Below are 26786 nucleotides of genomic sequence, written 5' to 3' on the forward strand. Positions count from 1 at the left end.
TAGCTAATAAACAATTAAGAAGGTGTCAATGTCGACAATTTCGCTTGGTTTCGCCAGCTTTACGACTCAACTTTCTTAAACATAAAACTTGTGTTAATGTGTTTGATTTCTATTTACTTGATACGTAATGTATGTAAGGCTCTAAAGCTGCCCATCAGCTGTTTTCATTGCGCTTCCATCACAACCACCAACTTTACCACTTCGTCCACTACTTTTGCCGCCACTACAGTTGTAGTATACGTGCAGCACGTGCCACAGCTAAGTGAATGCTTCATATTCATGTCATTCAATTTTGGACAAGTGTCGACTAAATAAAGCAAAAAAGTGCGTCTGCGCATGCGCACGCTTCCATAAAACAAGCGACTAATTGTTTCACAGTGTCGGTTTTGACCAACTAACATCGATTTAATTTGACTTTTCAGTTGTATTGTTGTTGCTCGCTTTATTGACAAAACCTAAAAAACGCTGTTGTTTGTGTTGTTATCGTTGATTTCGCCTTGTTTTCTTTTGTTTAAGCGGAAGCGCATGCTGCACTAAATTAAAAAAAAAAAAACGCTGCAAAAATCTCATGGTGTAATTAAAATTTATGATTAAAAAGTTATGATGCATTTCACCTGCATACCCACATATACAAATGCAATTAGGAAGTGACCGAAGCGTGGATTGTGTGTTATATTTTTATATGCGAACATATTTTGAGTTAGGTACCTATTATGTGGATGGCTTATGAAAATTGAAAAGTGTGAAAAGTTTTTTCTATCGTGATATGACGCAAAAGTTTCTTCCTGGTTAACAAACGAAAAAAGTGCATAGCACTCAAACATGGCTTTGTTGAATAAATTTGCATATTACTTTGTGACATGTTCGAAATTTTTAAAATGGATGAAACATATACAGAAGTGGAGCTAAAAACCCCATATTAGACAATGGCTGTCCAAATCCCTACTAAAAAAAATTAGTTTCAAGTGATTTCCTTCTAAATTAAGTACTGTCAAATTAACCCGCAAAAATGCTGCTTTTCAAAAAATTATGTCGCATTAATTCTACTAGCAATAACGGTAAGTGCCAACTTTATTGTAAACAGAATTAATTGAAAAAAAAAAAATTTAACGAAGTAGATTGAAACGATGTTTATATCTAAATCTTCTCATTATTATCGGTTTGTTATCGCCACCTAATCGGCTTTTTATTGTTTTCTTATCGGCTTGTTATCAACGAGTGACAGTTGTATCATTGACTTTACATTGAGATTTCATCGGTATCTGTTTCATAACATACCAATGTGTCGTTAATAACAAATTTATAATATGCCGATAGCTGACTGATAGTACTAGGATAAAAAATCGATAACTTTTTGATAAAAAATCCATAAATTTTCGACAACACGTCCACAATAGGTCGATAGGTTTTTGACAAGACGAAGGATTTCCGACAACATATCGCTTGGTTTTCGATAAAAAACGATAACGAATCGATAACAACTCGATAACAAATTATTATTGCTCCGATTAAAAATTGATGCATTTTCCATAACAAATCAATAACAAGCCGATAAAAAATTATCACAACTTCTATAAAAAATCTATAACTTTTCTATAACATATCCATAAAATTTTTATACCATATTGATAACTTTTCGGTAAATACACGATATTTTTTCTATAACTCGTCGATAAAAAACATTAACTCATTGATAACCTTTGTTATCGATAATACATTTATAACACTTCGATAACTCGTCTATACTTTTCGATTACAGAGAGCTATAACAAAGCAATAACTTGTCAATAACAAACGTATAATAAATACTCCCATAACCCGTCAATAACAAACCGTTAACATTTCGATAAGCTGGAGGCCAGTTAAAACACTGCAATCAGAACTGCCGCGAAATGCCTTCTTATGGCGCCAGAACATCATCTCCATAGTGAGGCGTGAATACTCCCGATCAAGGAGAGAAAAGAAATGCTAAACACACAGTTTATGTTGGATAACCAGAAACCTAAATCTCCTAGAACACATTGAACTGATCCCAGGGAGATAAGAAGTCATCTCCGTAATCACAATTAAGAAATTGGAACTTGCAGAACTCTACCATTTGAGAATAATCAGACCCTCAGTGTAGGTCACGAAGAGTCGACAAAGTCTTATGCCCATAATTTCTCGGCGAATCTTATTTTCAGAGTACGAGACGCGAAACTCGCAATTAATAAGTAGACTTTCCAGGGTGACTCGCGCTACTCTGGTACAACATCGAACGGGGTAGAGTAATAAGTTACTCTTCCTTATCCACAATCAACCCCGATACACGCAATGTATGCAATGTGTCTCCAAAACATATTTTCAATTAAAATGAAGAACCAACGTCTCTATCACCCAAATCCCTCTGGTCCAACCTATTAAAACTGCAAGTTTTTTGGACTTCCGTTAGAGGATATTGATAACAATTAGTTAGTGGGCGCATCTATTGTATTGGGCGCAGTACTCCTGCAAGAATGAAAAGCACACTTAGATAAGAAATTTACAAAACGCCGTCCGGCTACGTTTTCCCCACATCAATAATTATTGGTAAATATGTGGGTACAAAACTCAGAAACGATTGAAATGAAATTCGAAAAGTTAAGCTAAAATTTAGTATTAGAGAATGCGTTGAGTTTACTAAAATATGATCCTAACAAATACATTCCAATGATCTTGAAAAAAAAAATACGAAAGCAATCACTCAGCAGTATTTCAATGCTCTTGGAGTAATTTTGAAAACATTTCCGAAATCGTGCCGAAGTGACCCCGAAATTGTACCGAAAATAACTCCCAAATAATTGCGGAATAGGACCAAGTTGATCCCAAAAAAGTTTTTAGATTATCCAAAAGAAGATCCCTCAATGATCCAGGAATAGTTCGCAATTGATCTTGAAATCATCCCAGTAAGATCCGGAAACAATCCAGTAACTATATGCGTATATTTTTATATGGAGCTGAAAATAGTACCGAAATAATTCATAGGATTTCTAAAATATTCACAAAACAGTCTTGAAATTGTCTAAAAAAGCTCTTGAGATCATCCCGAACTCATCTTTAAGCGATTGGTACTAGCTTCGAACTAGAGCGGCACTATCACACTAAGAGACTAGCACATTCAACTGGCACATATACACAATAGTGCGATCCCTTACCAAATGGCATTTGCCCACTTTGCTGACATTTTTAACGCATTCTTGCAACCCAAGCATAATATTGGTTCCCGGCCACTGTGACATCTCAGGAAACTGGGCCGCGGATGAGCTAGCTAGGGAAGGCACCAACCTGCAAACAATAACCTCCGCTGGTTGGGCCAGCTCTCCTCTAAACACTTGCAACCACTGCCTACGATCTCTTTTCACAGATCAAGCAAACGCCAGATGGGCCATGGAACCTACATATAGTATATTCAAGCAAATCTGGCTTATGATGGCCATGGCTGGATGAAAAGAGGTCGCAATCGGTGATATTGTTAAACCGTATCTCTATAAGCCCCCTAGTGGGCCTTCTCACAGGTCTCATGGGCACTCACGGTGCCTATATAGGCCTACAGACATATGACTTCTGCCGTAGCTGTAGGGACTAGGAGAGATAGAAAGCGTAGAGCACTATCTGTGCCACTGTCCCGCACTGTCAAAAACTAGGTACCAATTCCTCCACAGACACTCCTTTGGATGCCTTGCGGAGCTTGAATCTACAAACACAAACGACATCTTGCGTTTCATCAGGCAAACGCGTTGGTTTAGCCTCACTGGGGTCTAAACTTTCTTCTTCTTCGAAAGTAGGGTTACAGGAAATAGGGCCCCCGCCTGACATACAACGGGCCACAACGGCCTAAGTGAGTCTCCGCTCGGACAGCGGAGGCAGCCACTTTAACCTAACCTAACCTAACGCGTTCTTAGATTTGAGATCGTCGTTGGCATACAGCTCAGCCTGCGAACTGTCCCGTCCTGCATCCGATTACCACTAGTTGGGAGCTAGACTTTAATACTATAGTGTGAAATTGTCACTTTGCTTGAATGCCTCCCATTTTTTCTTTAGTGCAATTACAGGAAGCAAATTTTCTTCTCAGTGAAAAAAGTCTTGTTCAAAGGATGAACGAAAATAAACTTATGGGCTGCAGTTAAAATCAAGGAGAAGTTTAACACTCTTTAATTTAATATGAAAATTCCTTGACTGCAGTCAGAATATCTTTTATACTCGTTTGCCTTTTTCTGCTTCTTCCTCTGGTTTCATTTTATGTTATATTTTATTGCTCGTAATCGGCTTAGATTTTGTTGTAGAGTTTTTATGTACTTAAAAACTTTACCACTTTTTATTAATTGTTGTTTATTTAAATTCTTTTGGTAATTTTTTGTGACTTTTATCGTAAATATTTATCATCCATACTGGTATAATGGCTCAAAATTAGTTCTGCTCTATTAAATGTCTAATATCTAACATTTTGATTTGAATTATGATAAAAGCAAGTGAAAGTGAACTAAAACTCGAGTCAAAGTCCACTCGAAGTCGGGCCGAAATCGAGTCAAAGTCAATTCAAAGTCGAAGTCAAGTCAAAGTCAAGCCTATGTCAAGTCAAAGACCAAACAAAATCACGTCCTGATGTCACGTTGTTTAAATTTTTCCCAAATTATTAAAATAAATTATAAAATTAAAAATTGCTTCAAATAAATGTTTCCATACATTTAAAAAACCAATATGGGCAGTTTCCGATTATTAAAATCAAGTTTGCTTTGCTATTATGTGTGATTCGACGATTATAAATGGCTTGATTTGCAGAATTGAAAGCCGGGTCAAAGTTAATTAAAAGTTGAGCCAAAGTTGAGTCAAAGTCGAGTCAAAGAGAAATCAAAACAAGTAAGGAAGGTTAAGTTCGGATGTAACCGAACATTACATACTCAGTTGAGAGCTATGGTGACAACATAAGGGAAAATAACCATGTAGGAAAATGAACCGAGGGTAATCCTGGAATGTGTTTGTATGACATGTGTATCAAATGAAAGGTATTAAAGAGTATTTTATGAGGGAGTGGGCCATAGTTCTATAGGTGGACACCTTTTCGAGATATCGCCATGAAGGTGGACCAGGGGTGACTCTAGAATGTGTTTGTACGATATGAGTATCAAATTAAAGGTATTAATGAGGGTTTTAAAAGGGAGTGGTGGTAGTTATATAGGTGGTCGCCTTTTCGAGATACCGGCATAAAGGTGGACCAGGGGTGACTCTAGAATGCGTTTGTACAATATGAGTATCAAACGAAACGTGGTAATGAGTATTTTAAAAGGGAGTGATCCTTAGTTCCATAGGTGGACGCCGTTTCGAGATATCGCCATAGGGGTGGACCAGGGGTGACCCAAGAATTTGTTTGTACGATATGGGTATCAAATGAAAGGGGTTAATGAACATTTTAAAAGGGAGTGGGCCTTAGTTCTATAGGTGGACGCCCTTTCGAGATATCGCCATAAAGGTAGACCAGGGGTGACTGTAGAATGCGTTTATACAATATGGGTATCAAACGAAAGGTGTTAATGAGTATTTCAGAAGGGCGTGGGGCTTAGTTCTATAGGTGGACGCCTTTTCGAGATATCGCCATAAAGGTGGACCAGGGGTGACTCTAGAATGTGTTTGTACGACATGGGTATCAAATTAAAGGTATTAATGAGGATTTTAAAAGGGAGTGGTGGTAGTTGTATATGTGAAGGCGTTTTCCAGATATCGACTAAAATGTGGACCAGGGTGACCCAGAACATCATCTGTCGGATACCGCTAATTTATTTATATATATAATACCACGAACAGTATTCCTGCAAAGATTTCAAGGGTTTTTTATTTCGCCCTGCAGAACTTTTTTATTTCATTCTACTTAATATGGTAGGTGTCACACCCATTTTACAAAGTTTTTTTCTAAAGTTATATTTTGCGTCAATAAACCAATCCAAATACATGTTTCATCCCTTTTTTCGTATTTGGTATAGAATTATGGCATTTTTTTCGTTTTTGGTAATTTTCGATATCCAAAAAGTGGGCGTGGTCATAGTCGGATTTCGGCCATTTTTTATACCAATACAAAGTGAGTTCAGATAAGTACGTGAACTGAGTTTAGTAAAGATATATCGATTTTTGCTCAAGTTATCGTGTTAAAGGCCGAGCGGAAGGACAGACGGTCGACTGTGTATAAAAACTGGGCGTGGCTTCAACCGATTTCGCCCTTTTTCACAGAAATAAGTTATTGTCCCAGAATCTAAGCCCCTACCAAATTTCATTAGGATTGGTAAATTTTTGTTCGACTTATAGCATTAAGAGTATCCTAGACAAATTAAATGAAAAAGGGCGGAGCCACGCCCATTTTGAAATTTTCTTTTATTTTTGCATTTTGTTGCAACATATCATTACTGGAGTTGCATGTTGACATAATTTACCTATATACTGTAAAGATATTAAATTTTTTGTTAAAATTTGACTTTAAAAAAATTTTTTTTTAAAAGTGGCCGTGGTCGTTCTCCGATTTTGCTAATTTTTATTAAGCATACATATAGTAATAGGAGTAACGTTCCTGCCAAATTTCATCATGATATCTTCAACGACTGCCAAATTACAGCTTGTGAAACTTTTAAATTACCTTCTTTTAAAAGTGGGCGGTGCCACGCCCGTTGTCCAAAATTTTACTAATTTTCTATTTTGCGTCATCAGTTCAACTCACCTACCAAGTTTCATCGCTTTATCCGTCTTTGGTAATGAATTATCGCACTTTTTCGGTTTTTCGAAATTTTCGATATCGAAAAAGTGGGCGTGGTTATAGTCCGATATTGTTCATTTTAGATATCGATCTGAGATGAGTGCTCAGGAACCTACATACCAAATTTCAGACGGACGAACGGACGGACGGACGGACAGGGCTCAATCAAATTTTTTTTCGATCCTGATGATTTTGATATATGGAAGTCTAATCCTATCTCGATTCCTTTATACCTGTATAACCAACCGTTATCCAATCAAAGTTAATATACTCTGTGAGCTCTGCTCAACTGAGTATAATCAAGTAAAAGTAACGTCAAGTCACGTCAAGGAAAAGTCAAGTCAAAATCGAGTCAAAGTCAAGTCAAAATCAAGTCAAAGTGAAGTCAAAACCTAGTCAAAGTCAATTTAAAGTCGAGACAAATATAAACAAAGTTAAGTTGAAGTCAAGCCAATGTAAAGTCAAAGTTAAAACAGAGTCAAGTTTACCTTTCTCTTGTGTGATTTAAAGATTATTAACAGGGACAGGGAGACAGGGAAGAAAAGGAAAAAAGGAACCAGAGAGGGAACGAATAGGGGCTTGGGAGAAGGAGAGGAGGAAGAGAAAAGTAGAGCGGAGGAAAATATTGATTTGAGTGGGAGATGTCGCGCGGTAAATTTTAAAGGGTATTCAAATAAAGTGTTATTCTTGTAATCACTGCGCGTATGTAGTGGGATTGCCTTCCAAACTGAAAGCTCAAGTGACGATTCGAAGTACAAATAAAAGGGGTGCCAGAAAAGTAGACGGCATACTCTCGGGGTGCATTTGCAAATATAAATCTGTCTTCGCAGAAGATGTAATACCTGAAATACATAAACGGTTTTGTCGCTTTATTCATTTTAACTCAACAGTAGCACACTTAAAAAGAAGTTCGATCTAATATTATCCGGAGCTATAGTCTTTCTCTGGTCTAAAAACATTTAGCTCTATAAGTATGTGATAATGCCTGAAGTGTGGCTCTAAATAACGAAGGACGTGAAGGTATTCCTATCGACACCTTGAACTACCAAATTATAAATTAATGTGCCAGAAAGTTTTTCAAGGCTTGTGCTAGTTTCTTAGATTACTTTTCAAACAATAGATGATACTGAGTTGGTTTAACGAATATGCGAGATAGAGGAAGATAGTAAAATAGAGGCTGACTTAGAGGTATAGTAAGTTATATGGATAAAACGAGTAGGAACATGTGATGGAGAGAGCACTAGGAGAGGTAGAAGGAGAGGGAAAAAGAAGAGAACAGAGTAAGAGAGTAGAAGACGGGAAAGGCGGTGTGGCAGGAAATAGGACACCGTCCGGTTTTATTTCGGGTGTATATACAAAGTTTTAAAATCTTGCAGACACTATTTCCAGATTTGGTCACGACCATATCCGTAATAGATTCGGCACTTTTTCTGGATCATTGGGTAACATCGGGATTAATTTCAGATTTATATAATAATAATAGTTTTCCTATAATTTTTTCATCATATCAAGGCTATTCCGGAACTATCTCTGAATCATTTCAAGCTAACTTCGGGATTATCTTTCGGAATCAAGTTCCAACAATTTCGGGACAATTTTCGGGACCTTCCGGCTATCTCCATATATTTTTGGTACTGTTTTCGGAACCATTTTCGGACTATCTGTGCATATTTTCAGGATTGTTCTCTGAATTATTTCAGGATGATTTCCAGATTATTGGCTGGTGAGTTTTGGATTTATTTTATTCATAACGCGACTATTTTTCCGTTGTTTTCGGGATAGTTTTGGATTATGTTGGAGATGATTTCAGTAATATCTGTGGAATTTGGGAATGTTTTCGAGATCATTTCGGTACAACTAAGTTTCTCATCGTAAGTAACTGTTCCGAGCGGGCGAGCGACTTATTTTCTGGGTCGGTTCCGGATTGCTTTAGGCATAATTATGGATATTTGGGGATAAAATTTCAAACTAAGACCACCACTAGTCTAGCTAACCAATGTCTCCCGGCTCAAATGACGGGACAGCTTGAGACAAAAAGCTTTAGACTATTTTTCTAAAATGGGGCTGTCCTTTTTGAGTGCTGTATTGACTAATGTAATCAAGTGCTCTGCAATAATATTGGAAGGAATACAAGATTTCATCAACCCAAACGCAGTTTTTTTTTAATTTTCTGTAATAGCTGAAATATACTTGAAGTATAAAAAAGCCCACTGTGCACTAAAAACAATTCAAAAACATCTTCAACAGTCACTTTGCATAAACAGAGGCGCACAAACAAACAAACATACATACATACATGGGAATTAAAGTTGCCTTGTTTAGGCATCACACCGAGTAGCATTATTTAAATGTTCTTTGTTACTGTTGTTGTAGCCTTTGCTGCAACACAACTTCTTAAGCTGTCCTATTATTGCTGGCCCATATTAATCGTAAAACATTGAACATAGGTTCTGTCACATTTTTACAGCATATTTATGGGATTTTAAAAATTGATTCTGATTTTTATTGGACATTATGACCAAACATAAACGAGTATTGTTTTGATACAGAAAACAGGTAGGTCTGACCATTTTAAGGTTGTTATTGGCTAGACAATCATATTTGTTGTAGTAGCATGCTTGGTGACTTGGCTAATAGCCCTCTGCTGGATGCATAGCCATACAAAAACAAAGTTATGCTGTGTGCTATGTTTGCTTCGACATTTTAGTGATGCTATTTGTTTTATGGTGATTTCGGGATTTTTGAAATTTTTTTTTTGGGATTTGGGGTTGAGAGTTTGATTATTGCTTGATTAGTTTTACTATTACTAGACATCCATGCAATGTGATCTTTACTTGGTTCTATTGTGGTTGACTTTTCAGCCTATTACTGTTTCTAATTGACTCTAAGGCTCTAAGGAACGCCACTTAGATGGAAGAGTTTCTGCCTTGCCACATATTTGTGTTCGGATAAATTTAACTTACTTAGATAATATCTTAGTGTCCCGTATAGTACCCATTGAGAGTTCGTTGGTCCTCTCTACTTAGATTATTGAGTTTGGGTGATACTTATGTTGCTGGGGTACAAACAATTTGCTCTGCCATCGTCTTGGGTAGTCAGTTAAGTATTGTCTGAACTGCTTAGGCTCCCTGTTACTTAGGGTTTTCCTAGTGTGCGCCTTTGTGAGTCCGCAGAAGGGCTGTCGATCACAAAATGTTGCTATAGCACCCTGTTTGCCTAGGTAGTCTGTCTGTTTATTACCTTCATGTTCACGATGCCGGGGAACCTATCCTAACAAAGCCCTGTTTTGGCTGCCAGATAATTTAGGGCTCCAATGCAATCATCCACTATCTTAGAAGTAGTTATCTACGACTGCAAAACTGCAAGGTATGCAAGGCTTATCTTATGCCTGAAATATAGTTTGTTTGCATACCGTTGGTATCGACTTCTTGAAGTTCGGTTCATATATACAAACTCCTGTTTTTCCGACATCGAATTTCGATTCATTCGTAAACTAGACCTTTGAATCTGGGTGGGTGTATGGGTTCCCTGTTTCCCAGTGAGTTCTGTTCACAAGGAACACCTCAAAGTTCCGCAAGATTCCGAGCGTATAGGAAATTCCTCGAATTTCCTTACTACCCTCATATGCCCTGTCACGTTTCCGATCTTTAACTCAGAAATCTTTTGAAGTGCTAGTGTAGCAAGTCTTACTATTTCTCTGCAAAAATAAGGAAGGGAGCTATTCCCACTAAGCCACTAAATGCATCTGAAGGGAACGTTTTCAGCGCATCCGTTATGCGTGGTCTTTATCACATAGTATTAAATGAAAGTTCTAACATTTTGAGGGGTAGCTCCCATGTTTTGACATATTGTCGAATGTTGGCGAAGAAAGCTCTTACAGCTCCATGGAAAATCGCACTTTAGTGCCACCGACGGATGGTTCTAGTGTAGATAGTTTACTAATCTAGGTAAAAGGTACTGGGTTATCCCAGGCAGACAGTCCTTGGTATCACTAAACCTGTTTCTGATGCGGCATGTTACATGAGACTGGATATTGTTGCCTCGCGCATACCTGTGATGCAGATTACTTAGTCACCTGCGTACCCTTTTGTGTCAAATCCATTGTTTTTCAGTAACTGAAGAGGTTAATCTTTGACTAGGACCCACAAGAGAGGACAAAGTATATCTCCGGGGGCACAATTGACTCAGTTGTCCTTAACTTGTCCTAAGCTTGTTTGATAGCTTGATATGTCGTGTCATCGAAAGCCCCCAAAACGTCAACAGGAGCACAGAATTTTATATTCATAATTTCCAAAATCTTTTAAATATTTTTCATGAAGCTATTAATATCCGTGGATTTTCATGATAGATACGCAAATTGAGTTTAGGTTGAACTTCCTAATATGCTGTTACAAAATTTCCTCCATACCTTTTAAGAAAACCCGACTGAGGTTTATTGATCGATACGACGAGGGCAGTTTCTGGAGCTTCTTTGGAATGAATACTGCCTTAACCTCAGCACGCCTGTTTGGATAAGGCTGGGGATTTTTGGTTTATTCCCCGCTGTAACAGACAAGGATAGGCCCCACCCGCCCATGGTAACTTGAATGGGCTGAAAGTGGACAGTCGCAGTGCACTCGATTGACAGTGTTAAGCAGGGATGCACCTTAACGTTAAGCTAATCGTTTATCAAAAAATTTCCACCGTTTCCGTTGAAACACTTCGAAATATTATCGATAAAGAAATTATCAAGATAAATTGTATCTCGTTTTTAACCGAAACGAAAAGCTTTCGTTAACGTTAGAAACGTTAACAAAAACGTGATACTTTATGTTTGAATTGTGCTGGCAATGCTATAGCCATGGTGAAGCCGTAAGGTGGTAACAACGAGCGCACATACACACACAAACTCCATATAATTTGTTTGTGTAATTCGTTGGTGGTAATGTCAAAAACACTCTGAGAAATGTACGTACTGTCAAAATTCATGAGAAAAGTTGCAATCAGCTTGGCTATTGCTTTCACCTTTAATGACTCCGCCATCAATCAGCTTTGCCAGCATAGTTTGAAATTAATAATGAACATAAACGATTTGATTCCGTTTTGATATGGCAGAAAACGAAACGAAATCATTTCGTTAATTTGACGTTTTTAACGTTAATAAACGAAACGAAATGACTTTGTTTCGTTTATTAACGTTAATTATCGTAACGAAATGATATCGGTTCGTTGGTTAAGCATGCCTGGTGTTAAGCTTTGAGCTTTGTATTCCATTAAATTCATTCAATGAACTATTTTTATATAAATCCTTCGTAGTACAGGATTGTCATCTCTAGAACTCATATATACAAATATTTGCATGCGCTTACATTATATATTTTGTTTGTGCACATTGTCGGACATCTGAGCGCTTGCGAGGTGTCATATTAAATTATCACTTTAGTAGACTTTGCAGATATTAATTTGCTGATTTTATTTGCATTTTCATTACGTTAAATACCACTTTGAGCAAATTCTATTTAGTATAAAGGGGTTTGTTGTCATTTTAATAGAAAAGTGTCACAACTTTCACGAAAATGCGTACATCTGTATGTATTTATGTAAATAGCGGATAACTATAGAATGGGTTTTCATATTGAAATCTATTTCATATCACAGCTAAGTAGTTTTTGAATTAGTATCCACATTGTGTTTGAATCTTCAGTTACTGGATTTATTAATGGCTCGAAAGCTGTCAATAATATGATGCATTTGTAATTTTATCTAATTTTAAATTTAAAATTCATTCGTAGATGCATAAAGGTTTATATATAAATTTATAAACATGCGCTTGTGTTGATTGCGTGTGGGTTTAGAAATTTAACTTGTGTTTAACTAAAGACTTAAGGCACGAACCTGCATGCACTCGATTGCTATTCTGTGTGTTTGCATTAAATTTCGATGCATTTCTCTCTCACTCGCTCTAACAGCTTAGGAGTATTGATAGAATTATATGAGTAGCGAGTGAGTAGTATCGATACTTTTCCAAAAATACTTGAGTATTTTGTGCTCAATGCATTTTACCAAGTACTGAGTAAAGTATCGATACTTTACCTTGATACTTTTCCCCGATACTTTACCATATCGATGGTCTAAAGGTTGAAGTTCAACAAATTACAGCTCATTAACACGATAACTTGGAAAAAATTGAACTCAAAATGCAGACAAGACAAAGCTGCTAATCCACCTTTCACTCAAAACGACTTTTTGAAAAGTATGTGTTTATTGTACAGAATCACTAAAAAATTTTAAAAAGAAAACCTGCTGGGTTCAACTTACCCAGTTGTAAATGAAGGCATGGAACATCGATATTTGAGGCATGAATTGGAGCTAAGTATACATGCCAGTATAAAGGCACTCTTATTTCTTTTTGACACGTGTAGCTTCTCAGGGAGTATACGTACCCTATTACCCCCTTTGTACTACTTCTATATGCATATGGTTGTATTATTGCCGAATGCATACAAAAGCACTATAAAAACATGTATACTATCCATACGTTTGTTTCATAAGAACGAAAGCAATATCCCTGCATTGATTAATAGGAATACATTCTATCATCCTGAAAATCGTCTTCACGACAGATCATTGACGGTTAAGCATCCTGGGTTAAAAGGTCGGTGGTCATCATTAAACCTCCATATATACCAAAATTGCTAAATGCTGCTCATATGCTGGAGGCCTTTCGATAAAAAAAAATTGTTTCATGTACATACATTTCGTGAATACCCAGTCGTTGCATGCCAGTATAAAGGCATTCTTATTTCTTTTTAACACGTGTAGTTTCTCAGCAAACATGCCTACTCTATTACTCACTTTGTACTATTTCTGTATGCATATGGTGGTATTATTGCCGAATGCATACAAAAGAACTAGAGAAACATATATGTTTCATACGTACGAAAGCGCTATACCTGCATTGATCAATAGGAATTTATTTGACATATGTAATTACAATAACAATAACATTGATGTGATGAGAGATGGAGCTACTTGCAGCCATCAGCTTGAATTATATGGATACAAGCGCAACTCTTAATGGTTTGGTCGAAACCCACCAACCTGAAAAATGTCTTCACCACGGTTCAATGACGACAAAGAATTCTTAGCCAAAAGGTCGGTGGTCGTCATTAACCCTCCAAGCTGCCCAATCTCCCAACAGTTATTCATATCCTGGAGTTATTTCCGAAAAAAAGGATTCTCTCAAGTACAACATTTCATAAATACTGTGGCGAATATTAGGAGATTTATACATCACTATGCTGCTACTAAATAAGTGCACAACAACAATAAAGGAAGCAGATACACTTATGTACGAGTACATATTAAAGCAAGCAGTGACACTTCAGTACATGAACACATCAAATCAAGCAGCCACACATACACATAACCAGCAGCTTGAAGCAAAGAGATTATTTCACATTCACATCACGTAATCATCAGCTAAGAGCAGAAGTAGGTTCTCACACATACACACGCATATAGCTAAATAACCAAGTATGAGATACAACTGTTCCAGAAGGCATGTTCGTGAAAAGTCTAGACCTTAGGCGAAGCAGGTGAACGAGGCTAACTGAGAGTATAAAAGCAGCGCGGTACAAGCGATAATCAATCAGTTTGATTTAAACACGCTTTTGTGAAGTACGTGATAATTGTGATTGTAAGTAGAGTTTTAAATAAAGACCATTTTGCCATACTGAATATTGAAGTGATTTATTCGACAGTTCAGCGGTTCGAACGTTTACAGAAGGTGCATAGTAATCAGAAATTCCCAACATTCCTTACAATACATATAAATTTTCCAAGAAAATAAAGAAAAACAAGTAAGGAAGGCTAAGTTCGGGTGTAACCATACATTGCATACTCAGCTGAGGGCTTTGGAGACAAAATAAAGGAAAATCACCATGTAGGAAAATGAAGCTAGGGTAACCCTAGAATGTGTTTGTATAGTTCTATAGGTGGACGCTATTTCGAGATATCGCCATAAAAGTGACCAGGAGTGACTCTAGAATGTGTTTGTACGATATGGGTATCAAATTAAAGGTATTAATGAGGGTTTTAAAAGGGAGTGGCCCTTAGTTTTATATGTGAAGGCGTTTTCGAGATATCGACCAAAATGTGGACCAGGGTGACCCAGAACATCATCTGTCGGGTACCGCTAATTTATTTATATATGTAATACAACGAACAGTATTCCTGCCAAGATTCCAAGGGCTTTTGATTTCGGCCTGCAAAACTTTTCATTTTATTCTACTTAATATGGAAGGTGTCACACCCATTTTACAACGTTTTTTCTAAATTTATGTTTAGCGTCAATAAACCGGTCCAATTATTTATTCAGCACACATATAGGAATAGGAGTAACGCTCTTGCCAAATTTCATCATGATATATTCAACGACTGCCAAATTACGGCTTGCAAAACTTTCAAATTACCTTCTTTCAAAAGTGGGTGTTGCCACGCCCATTGTCCAAAATTTTACTAATTTTATATTCTTCTACGTCACAAGGTCAACCCACCTACCAAGTTTCTTCGCTTTATCCGTCTTTGGTAATGAATTATCGCACTTTTTGGGTGTTTCGAAATTTTCGATATCGAAAAAGTTGGCGTGGTTATAGTTCGATTTCGTTCATTTTAAATATCGATCTGAGATGAGTACCCAGGAACCTACATACCAAACTTCATCAAGATGCCTCAAAATTTACTCAAGTTATCGTGTTTACGGACGGACGGACAGGCGGACATGGCTAAATAAATTTCTTTTTTCGCCCAGATCATTTTGATATATAGAAGTCTATATCTATCTCGATTAGTTTATGCTGTTACGGATTAGCGTTATGCGAACAAAGTTAATATACTCTGTGAGCTCTGCTCAGCTGAGTATAATTAAAGAATCGTATTTTATATAAGGCAAAAGAAAAGTGTATTTTTACAAACATGCGACCATTAATACAACATGCAAATTTCATGCAAAAAAATTTTACAGTCGGGTACCAATGAATTGTTCATACTTTTTCATTAATACAGCATGAACCCCACCATCCTGAATGAATAAATATGTTTTAACTTAAAAAAAAAATGAATCTTACATACTTTTTCATGCATTCCGTTCATATTTCGGTCACATCTTTTGCACCCTGACAACCGTTTATACTAAGTATGATGGATTTTAGAGATATTAAGTTTTTCGAGTAGTAATACTTCACGTGAAAAGCCACATATCTGAGGGCACACAGCTAGGTATATAATGTTTGATTTCGCCCTAACTTAAGATGTCTTACTTGTTTTCTGCTCAATTTCTTCGCTTTTGGTAATAAATCCGAAGTAATCCCTTGGATCAAGTATACTCCATACCTTTTACTGAGTATGTGTACTAGCATCGATACTTTGATCCGAGTATTTTAAATGAGTACCGGTATCGATACTTTTTTTTTAAATTTCTCTCACTACTTAGGAGTACTGGCAGGCATTTGAAAATACGACATGAAGAGCATTTGAACTAAGCTTAGGTCAGTAAAGAAATAATAATTCATCTTTGGTATTATTTTATTTATTTAGTTGATAATGGCGGAAAGACGCAAGGTCTATGAATGAAGGTCAAGCTGCAGTAAATATTATTTATGTATAAGCGAAATGTTTATTGTTGAGTATGGTTGTTGGGGTAGACGTTATTCCGAGCAGCACGCAATATTCGATCACACCTCAGTGATGAATAGGCAGCAGAAGTTCACTGAGAAATTATTTTAAAATTTGCTGTGTTTGGTGTTATTTATGATGCTGTGAGAGTGAACGCGATTCAGAGTATAATAATGCATCAATAAAACAGTAATTAGAGCTGTAATAATGGAGGGTTGGAAAGAACGTGTTTTCAAGCCAACTTCCTGAATTATTGTTTAAGAGAAGCGAGTCAGAGGTATCAAAATTACTATAATGGTTATTGAAATCCTGACACAGACAACAAAAAGGTTGATGCAGCTCAAAATTAGGGCTGCAAGTAGTTAACGAAAGTAGTTGAAAATGTTACAACCGTTTGAAGGGACGTTGAATATAATCTCACTAAGCATCTTTTTATAAATTTTACCATAAATAAGATACATAACATCTCTCTACGACTCTATAATGGGAACAACTAAATAAGTTATTGACGGCTGCAGTAGGGAGGAAGATTTTGTTTTTTGAAACCAAAATTGTTTAAGTACAGACTCTTATTTATCGCGTGGGTTCCGTACTACTAAACATTGGTCCAACCAACGAGGTAAAGATATTTTTGGTAATGTACGGGTCATTGAATGTTTAAGACCAACAGCTTAGGATCCATTATAACGTTTAAGTCGATGAAGTTTGTTGTCTGCTCGATATCGTAGTCCGATATGATGTGCCTGTGAACTAGCACTGGCTTCCTAGTAAAACTTATGGGTTGCATCTTTGTAGGTTTAAGCTTCATGCTGTTGGGATCACACTAGCTAACTAAGTTATTTAAATCTCATTCAAGACACAATTTATCCTCTGCAGTTAATATAGGCATAAAGAAGTTGACGTTAAGCAAATGAGTAAAACCAGCACTAGAAGAATTCAATTGCTCCTCCCGTATCAACCGGCTCTCGCTGAAAAGTGTGGCTGGGACTTGTACAGCAGGAATGACAGGAGCCGACGCGGATTCAATGACCATGCGAAAAGCATGCTCCCTTCACGGGCATCAGTTAGGATTGGGAGGGCAGCAAAACGATTGTCAGTATATTTTTTATAGTCTCCCCATTTTCCTTTTTTTAAGTTTATGAAAGTGCATTTTTCGGTGGTAGTGAATTCGGATGTTCGCTCGCGCGAAAGGAGTATGTGCAATTTGTCGGATGCCAATGTTACTATCGGCTGCCAGTTGACGCAGTTTACGAGTCCGGCGCTCACAATGGAGATGTCTGACGAACTATTACAACTTCCTATAATAAGCGTGAGAGCGTCGACGTTTATGGTGCAGAACGGCATTTCTTCTATTTGGTTGTATTAAAGCTGCCAAGCATGGTTTTGGTGTCATGGCGGGACAGCCAGCCATTCGATACCTTTTGCTATTCTGAATGAAAGACTCAGCGTTTGCCGTCACAAGATGATTGATATATCTTGGCGTGCGTACCATCGCTACCTCGCTTTTGAATAGTTCGCACTATCCAGGTACATGCCTAGACCATCCGTTTTTGATCTGAATATATTTTACGATTCTCCGAGAAGAAGCTTTGAATCGAGTTCGTTCTGGGAGCAGCCACAGCAAGGGCACTCATTTTAATTCCCAACAAATATAAAAAGTAGGAGGGTGATTCCCGTACACCAATAATTTCTAATTAAGTTTCCACGTGTTCATACCTATGCAAACTTATGTACATACATTGGGAAAAAACGCAAGTTTTGGTTAGATAAAAAATTCTTGCAATAACTCTGTAGCGCAAAAATCTCACCGAATAGACGCAAATACCAATTTCGGCGAGAGCAATAACAACAACAGCAACATTAATAATAATTTCGTTTATTTATGAGTTTACAGATCGACAAATTGTTCAATAATCCTCGCAAAGAACCACGTAAAAGCTACATAGCAACACAAAAATATGCAAAATTTCATACATACAAACATACTTACTTAGTAAGGTAGAGAATAAAGTAGGCTGTAAGGGCATAGTCAATACTATAAATTTGAACAACACCAATAAAACCAAATAGATTCGAATATCTGCAACTAACACACGCTATTGTTTTTATTAGTGGGGGGTAATGCTGTGAATTTTCGGGCGTTAGCATCATAAAATACGAATTTGGTTGGTTACTGTGCTGCCCGAAAACTAAAGACCAAGTAGCATATGTGGCTACATTTTGATGCACTACCTCCAGTAATCAAATGTTGTTGATTAATGTAGGTCTAATCGATACATCGTTTAAGCCATATGGTTCGGTCAATGAACCTGATGATATCATTCATGGACCATTTTGTCTTAGAGCAGGGCATTCGCCCAGGTGGTGCGTAATTGACTCTTTTCAGTCCTCCTGGCCTCAAATGCTGTTAACACGTATCCCTATTCTTTTAGAGTGCAAGTCCAGCGGCTAATGTCCCGTGATTGTTGATATAATTCTAAAGATTTTGAGTTGATGACGACCTTAGACATTGTGAAGAGGGAATAGAGCGTGATGAGCATTGATTGAATATCTGAGAAAAGGCATACTTCGCGCTCTTTCACCGAGTCCTTTGATATAAGTGTACAGGCCCTCTGCATACCCAAAACTTTCGCTTGTAAGAGACTAGCTCAATCAGGAAGAGGGACAGATGGCGAGAAGACACCAGCTCCCACGCCACATTTCATATTGAACCGATCGATGAAAAGGGAACCTGCGTTCTTCCTTCCATTTCCTTCTTGAGGGGTAAAACACTTTGTGACTCCTGTCAAAACGAAGCGATGTCCTGCGATAGTCTTATGACGAGCCTTGCCGGGAAGCCTTCTGAGTATACTACCGTGCCCGTACTTCCCCGAGTTCCAGTAAGTAAGACTGGCGTTTAGTTCGTCCCTGGTGCTGCTGTAACCCTTCCGAATGCTGCTCGCTGTAATCACACTTGCCCTTTTAATATCTGCACTGTTTGCGTAGGCCTTTTCAACCCTACGTTCGATATTAGTTTTCCAGCTAAGCTCACAGCCCCTTGGCGCTTGTATACTTAACTCTCATGCAAAGGGTGACCAATACTATTTAGAGAGGACAGTCGAAACTATGGTATTTTTTTCTTGTTAGTAAACATCATCGGGAATGTTTGGCGAGCACACCGAGTGTATTTCTGCCCTGAAAAGCTCTCAGTGAAAACTCATTTGCCTTACAGATCGGAGCCAGTGCCGTCCCGCCAATATGTAAGAAATATTAAAAGGAGTACGACGCAAATTAGGAGAGAAGCTCTGCCTAAAATTTCTTCGGAGGTTATCGCGCTCTACATTTGCTTAATTTATAAACATCATCAGATCCATCCTACTTCAGTTTACATTGAGGTCGTTTTTATCTGTTAGACGTGAAGCCTCCCAACTGTCTCCTCTAGTCTTTCACATAATAACGAAGGAAATGGACTTGATACAGCGATTTTGATGACATCTGCGTATGTGACTATCTTCGCCCCATTTTTGTTGAGCTTGCGTAAAATCTCGTTTAAGATGATGTTTCAGCTGATTTCGTCCTCTCACGAAGTGCTCGCTGTGATGTTCTTTGGACAGAATCTTGCTCAATCTCGAAGACTGCTATTTCGCTGGTGTTGCCGCAATGATCTTGTTTTTGCAAATATTTTCGACCTTACGCTATTTAAATAAGCTTACACTGATAATTTGCGGACCATGCCCAAGTGGGCAACAGGGTGCCAATTTAAAGCACTAATCCCGGGAACCACTTGCAATATATACTGAAGTCTTTGGTGTAGCGGAATTAAATTATTGACTTCAATGCATCTACGGGTTGCGAATAGCTGCATCAGCATCAGTGACGTCACACTCGTTATTAACGCTATGAAGCAACGCCGCACTGCTTTACAAAGCACACTGATATGTGTAAACTTTGTAAAGTATTCACTCCTTTGCCAAACCAATCATCATTCCTTACGTACCAAACAAATAAAAAAGGCGGGAGGCAATCGAACCCATTCGAGCCGTCAATCGATGATAAAAATTGGTTATTATATAAATGCGGCGAGTTAAAAATTGTTGGTCCGGCAATTGTTATGCCGAGAAAATACGAGCTGTTTACATATGTATATGTATGTATGTACCTACTAGCCATATAATATGTATGTGTTGGTGATGCCGTTGATGTTGTTGATGATGATTATGGTGATGGTGATGTTGATGGTCAAGGATGGTTTATTTAACGTCCAGATAAACGTGACCCACACGGCAGTTTTTCAGATAATAATTCAACTTTTGGTGATTTTGTTGAAGACAACGGCTATGGGATGATAACAAGACGGTTGTGAGGATATACATATATGTGTGGGGCAATGAGTGCTTAAAATATGTTTATTGTTGCGTAAAGTCAACTTAGTAAGTGAAATATGCAAGCTCAGAGCTATGCGCATGCATAGAATTTGAGTGCAAAGGCAAAATATTTTACATTCCAAGACAATTGGCAAGTGGCAGCTCAGCAAGCTTGTTATGACTAAATAACTTCATAGTATAACAGCGTGTGGTTGCATTGCTGTGTCAGGAGCCGCTGTTGAAGATAAATATACGGGCACAGCTAGCGGTAAAGGTAAAGAGTTCCACGAATTACGGAGCAAGAGGTGGTGTATGAAGAGCAGCTGATAATAAATCCCCAGGTTCCTATGGATTACCAAATATGGCGACTAAAGCAGTGATAAGAGCTAGTAGATCAGTATTAAAAGATCTCTTGAACGCCTTATCGCGCATAGAAGCGCCCTTTTGCTGAAACCTGGTATGATTCGCAGATCAGCCATCCTCGTACAGGACCCTTTGTATGTTGGATTTGCTAGGAAAGATACTCAAGCGCATTATTAGTGAGCTCTTACAGCAGACATTGAAAAGCACTGGTGGCTTGTCAAATAATCAGTTGGGGATTTCGCAGATAATGATAGCGCTATGGAACATTGCCACAGCTGCTTGTTATGGATGAAGTACAAGAAAGCACAATACAACCGAAGGTATCCCTAAGGGATTTGTCCTACAGCAAATGATATGGAATGCGCTATATGATGTGCTAAATATCAATATTCCCGGAAGCAAACAAATGATAGGCTATGCAGATGATATTGTGGTTGTGGAAGTGGACAATAAATGTTATCTGATCCAAGCAGTAAGCAATAAGGCTGCAGGAAGAAAAAACAATGACTGGCGAATATGGGGCTATAGATGTCTAGCAACAGGCATTATTTGAAATATATAGGGGTAAGCATTGTCTCAAAACTGACTTTAAGGAGCACAAAGTTTCAAAACTTAGTGGAGTCCTTATGCGAATATAGCTTAACATTGGAGGCACAGGCGAAACTGCCCGCCAGCTATTGTTAGCCGTAACCAGCTCTTTGATATTATACACAGTACCAGTTTGACAATTATCAGCTTTCCAACTTAGTGCTATACGATTAGCAATTGTTTATCGGAGGGTGTCCGACGAGGCGGAGCTTGCTTTATGTCGGGTTATCCCATTAGATCTGTCAATTGAAATGGCCATTCTGTACGACATTGGAATCGGGCGAACATGTGAAGACGTCAAGAAAAGCTGTTAGGCAAGGGAGGAGGAATGGCGCGTGATCTTTCCGTTTGTTTGGAATATTTCGGAATGGTATGAGTGGATGCACGGCCAAAAAAACTCACACATCACGCAAATGTTGACTGCACACGCGGTTTCAAGGAGTATTTACAAGATTGTACTGTTGTACAGAGAGCTTTTGGGGAGAAGCCCCTCCCACGAGAAATTAAGTTTTACTAATGTATAGTCACATAGATTGTTGAACTGTTCTGAGCAAACTGGCGTCTATAGTTATGACGTGGTTGATGCATGCTGAAAGGGAGCGCAGTGAACGTGAATGCGAAGCAGTGGCGATTAAATCACCTTTCCCTCCGTGACATTATACCTAACAGCGGTTCCACGGTATGGACGTGGTTTAATTGGGCCGCAGTAGAAGTAGACAGTAGAGTTAGAGGTCGAGATATAGGTAGATGTAGACGTGGACCCATTAAAGGTAGAGGTAGATGATAGATAATTTATTGAAGATTACATTGCGACTATTGGTCTTTTGTGTACCTGGTACCTAGGTAGAGGTATGTAGATAACGATAAACAAATTGGTAAGATAAAGATAAAAATTAAAATTAAGAAAAACTATAGGTGAAGATGCAGATAAATATAAAAATAACAAGTAAGAACGGGACTGTCTTCGGCTGTGCCGAAGACTTCATACCTTTCATGAATGGGGCTGAACAATAATCTTATCCCGTTCGTAATCTCCGAATAATCGGATGTATAAGATAAGAAATATATAGTGAACAGATCTACATACCTTAACGATTTTTAAGATAAATATAAAATAAAAAACAGGTAGGTACTTCGTGTGAGGATGCAAAGTTTCAGGTTTTTTGTGGTCTGCGTGTAAAAACTATGACTACGAATCACGTATTTCAAAAATATATGACGAAAACGTAACTACTTGATGAAATTTGATGAATTTTGAAGATTCTAGCCGTAAAAAAGGGGTCAAAATGACAGTTTATATGAAGTATATAATATATATACGACCGATCTCTATGATTTTTTCAGACAACAATATAAGCATTTTGTGAAATTTGAAGCTTCTAACTGTTAAAACGGGGCAGAAATTGCGCAAAGTTTCTTATCTGAACAATCGGTTGTATGAGATATATACTATGTGTACCACCGATCTCAATGATTTTTTTCAGACATCAATATATGCTATACACGTAAGCAGTTGGTGAAATTTGAAGCTTCTAGCTGTTAAAATGGGGTAGAAATTGCGAAAAGTTTCTTATCTGAACAATCGGTTGTATGAGATATATACTATATATACAACCGATCTCTATGATTGTTTCAGACAACAATATATGCTATATAAGTAAATATTCGGTGAAATTTGAAGCTTCTAGCTGTTAAAATGGGGCTAAAATTTGCGAAAATATATATATATATATATACTATATATACCACCATATATATACTATATATACCACCGATCTTTATGATTTTTTCAGACAACAATATATGCTATATACGTAAGCATTCGCTGAAATTTGAAGCCTCTAGCTCTTAAAATAGGGCAGTAATTACGAAAAGTTCCTTATCTGAACAATCGGTTGTGGGGGATATATACTATATATACGACCGATCTCATAAATTTTTTCAGGCAACAATATGTGCAATATACGAAAGTATATGGTGAAGTTTGAAGCTTCAATCTGTTAAATTGGGTAAGATATTACAAAAATCCTCTTTTTCTGAAAAATCGGTTGTATGGAGGATATATGCTATAGTGGTCCGATCCTCGGTTCCGACTAATCGGACACCCAAATACACCTGCTCACCAAATTTTATCAAGATATCTCAAAAATTGAGGGACTAGTTTGCATACAAACAGACAGACGGACAGACGGACATGGCTAAATCAACTCAGCTCTTCAACCTGATTATTTCGGTATACTTAATGGTGGGTCTATCTATTTTCCTTTAAGGACTTACAATTTTCGGTTTCGTGACGAAATTAATATACCATTTCATTTTCATGAAAGGTATAAATATAAAGATATAGATAGAGGTGAAGATAAAGATAAAAGTAAAGATAAAGACAAAGATGAAGGTAAAGTTGATGAAGATAAAGAAAAGGATGAAAATGAAGATAAATTTAAGTATAACAAGTAAGGAAGGTTAAGTTCGGGTGTAACGGAACATTACATACTCAGCTGAGAGCTATGGTGACAACATAACGGAAAATAACCATGTAGGAAAATGAACCGAGGGTAACCCTGGAATGTGTTTGTATGACATGTGTATCAAATGAAAGGTATTAAAGAGTATTTTACGAGGGAGTGGGCCATAGTTCTGTAGGTGGACGCCATTTCGAGATATCGCCACAAGGTGGACCAGGGGTGACTCTAGAATGTGCTTGTACGATATGGGTATCAAATTAAAGGTATTAATGAGGGTTTTAAAAGGAAGTGGTGGTAGTTGTATATGTGAAGGCGTTTTCGAGATATCGACCAAAATGTGGACCAGGGTGACCCACAACATCATCTGTTGGATGCCGCTAATTTATTTATATATGTAATACCACGAACAGTATTCCTGCCAAGATTTCAAGGTTTTTTTTATTTCGCCCTGCAGAACTTTTTCATTTTCGTCTACTTAATAAGGTAGGTGTCACACCCATTTTACAAAGTTTTTTTCTAAAGTTATGTTTTAATAAACCAATCCAATTACCGTGTTTCATCCCTTTTTTCATATTTGATATAGAATTATGGCATTTTTTTCATTTTTAGTAATTTTCGATATCGAAAAAGTGGGCGTGGTCATATTCGGATTTCGGCCATTTTTTACACCAATATAAAGTGAGTTCAGATAAGTACGTGAACTTAGTTTAGTAAAGATATATCGATTTTTGCTCAAGTTATCGTGTTAACGGCCGAGCGGAAGGACAGACGGACGACTGTGTATAAAAACTGGGCGTGGCTTCAACCGATTTTGCTCTTTTTCACAGAAATAAGTTATCGTCCTAGAATCTAAGGCCCTACCAAATTTCACAAGTATTTGTAAATTTTTGTTCGACTTATGGCATTAAAAGTATCCTAGGTAAATTAAATGAAAAAGGGCGGAGCCACGCCCATTTTGCAATTTTCTTTTGTTTTTCTATTTTGTTGCACCATATCATTACTGGAGTTGAATGTTGACATAATTTACTTATATACTGTAAAGATATTAAATTTTTTGTTAAAATTTGACTTTAAAAAAAAATTTTTTTTTAAAGTGGGCGTGGTCGTTCTCCGATTTTGCTAATTTTTATTAAGCATACATATAGTAATATGAGTAACGTTTCTGCCAAATTTCATCATGATATCTTAAACGACTGCCAAATTACAGCTTGCAAAATTTTTAAATTACCTTTTCTTAAAAGTGGGCGGTGCCACGCCCATTGTCCAAAATCTTACTAATTTTCTATTCTGCGTCATAAGTTCAACTTCATTTTAAACAGCGATCTGAGATGAGTGCTCAGGAACCTACATACCAAATTTCATCAAGATACCTCAAAATTTACTCAAGTTATCGTGTTAACGGACGGACGGACGGACGGACATGGCTCAATCAAATTTTTTTTCGATACTGATGATTTTGATATATATAAGTCTATATCTATCTCGATTCCTTTATACCTGTACAACCAACCGTTATCCAATCAAAGTTAATATACTCTGTGAGCTCTGCTCAACTGAGTATAATAAAGATAAAGTTGAGGATTAATATATGCAATAAATATGCGAGGTAGACTGGAGCCATTGGAATTCCCTCACTCATCTCATCACTGATCCGCCAAAAGCTTCTTTTGTATCAGTTACGTTGGGAAGTTCGATACAAATTTTTTAACGCGGTTATTTGAATAGCTAAAAGTTTAATTTACGTAAACACAAAAAACTAAACAAATAAGCTTTTTATTTCCTTCACTTCGCTTGCGAAAGTAAATCCCTTCCCTCCACCAATATCTGTCAGCACCCACAGCTGTGGTATCACCTAAATTGGTACAGTTTTACACGGGTCAAATGTAGCCGCCACAACAATCACAACAAATCATATAGAGTACAGCAAACAAATTTCTCTTCCTCCTTTCATCATTGTTTTGATTTCGCATGCCGCATTTCAACTGCCCTCTTAAATATTTCGACATGCTCGCCTTTGATGAAGATTAAGTATGGAATAATTATAGTGTTGGGTTGAATTGGAATTATCTGCTTTACCACAGCAATTACTGTAATTGACTTTTAATATTATCATTGAGTGTATATCGACATTTACAATGACGTGCCGCATTATACTTTACAATAAATAAAAATGAGTGGGATTATGTTGTTATGACAGGTCATACAAATGGACCAGAGAAGTTGGGCGCGATGATCGATGATTGAGCAGTGCAGTTGAGTGAGTGCAGTGGAGTGATCAAATTGGTACACAGTGACGTGATATAAAGGTGAACAAAAAAGTGGATTTCTCTTGAATTGCACAATTGGCTACACTGATTTTAAAATTGGCAGAAAATATATTCCAGAAAAAAGGATTATACATTGAAGATACAACATATAACCATCCGTGGCTTACCTCAAAAGGTAAAAAAAATCCCCTATGCCTCGCTGTCAATTTTCCTATGTCTGCAATGTACGTGACGTAATGTATCTGTTGAGCTCATAATGCCTCTTTTTCCCTCTTAAGAACATTAGTCACATTTTACCTACATACATTGTTGCACTATCAAACAATTTTACTATATTATCAATATAAGCACG

At 37.4% G+C, this 26786-nt stretch overlaps 1 protein-coding gene across 1 annotated transcript in view; it reads left to right on the top strand.

The window, feature by feature from the left end:
• The first annotated feature begins 768 nt into the window (after nucleotides 1-768).
• LOC137251807 (uncharacterized) overlaps nucleotides 769-26786 on the top strand; it is a 374961-nt gene continuing 348943 nt past the window's right edge. The window contains exon 1 of the mRNA XM_067786674.1: nucleotides 769-1058. Within this exon, the coding sequence (XP_067642775.1) occupies nucleotides 1010-1058 (49 nt within the window). The 5' untranslated portion in view covers nucleotides 769-1009. The remainder of the gene's footprint in view (nucleotides 1059-26786) is intronic.

The sequence above is a fragment of the Eurosta solidaginis genome, chromosome 5 (assembly GCF_040869045.1).
Source record: "Eurosta solidaginis isolate ZX-2024a chromosome 5, ASM4086904v1, whole genome shotgun sequence".
Classification (NCBI taxonomy): Eukaryota; Metazoa; Arthropoda; class Insecta; order Diptera; family Tephritidae; genus Eurosta; species Eurosta solidaginis.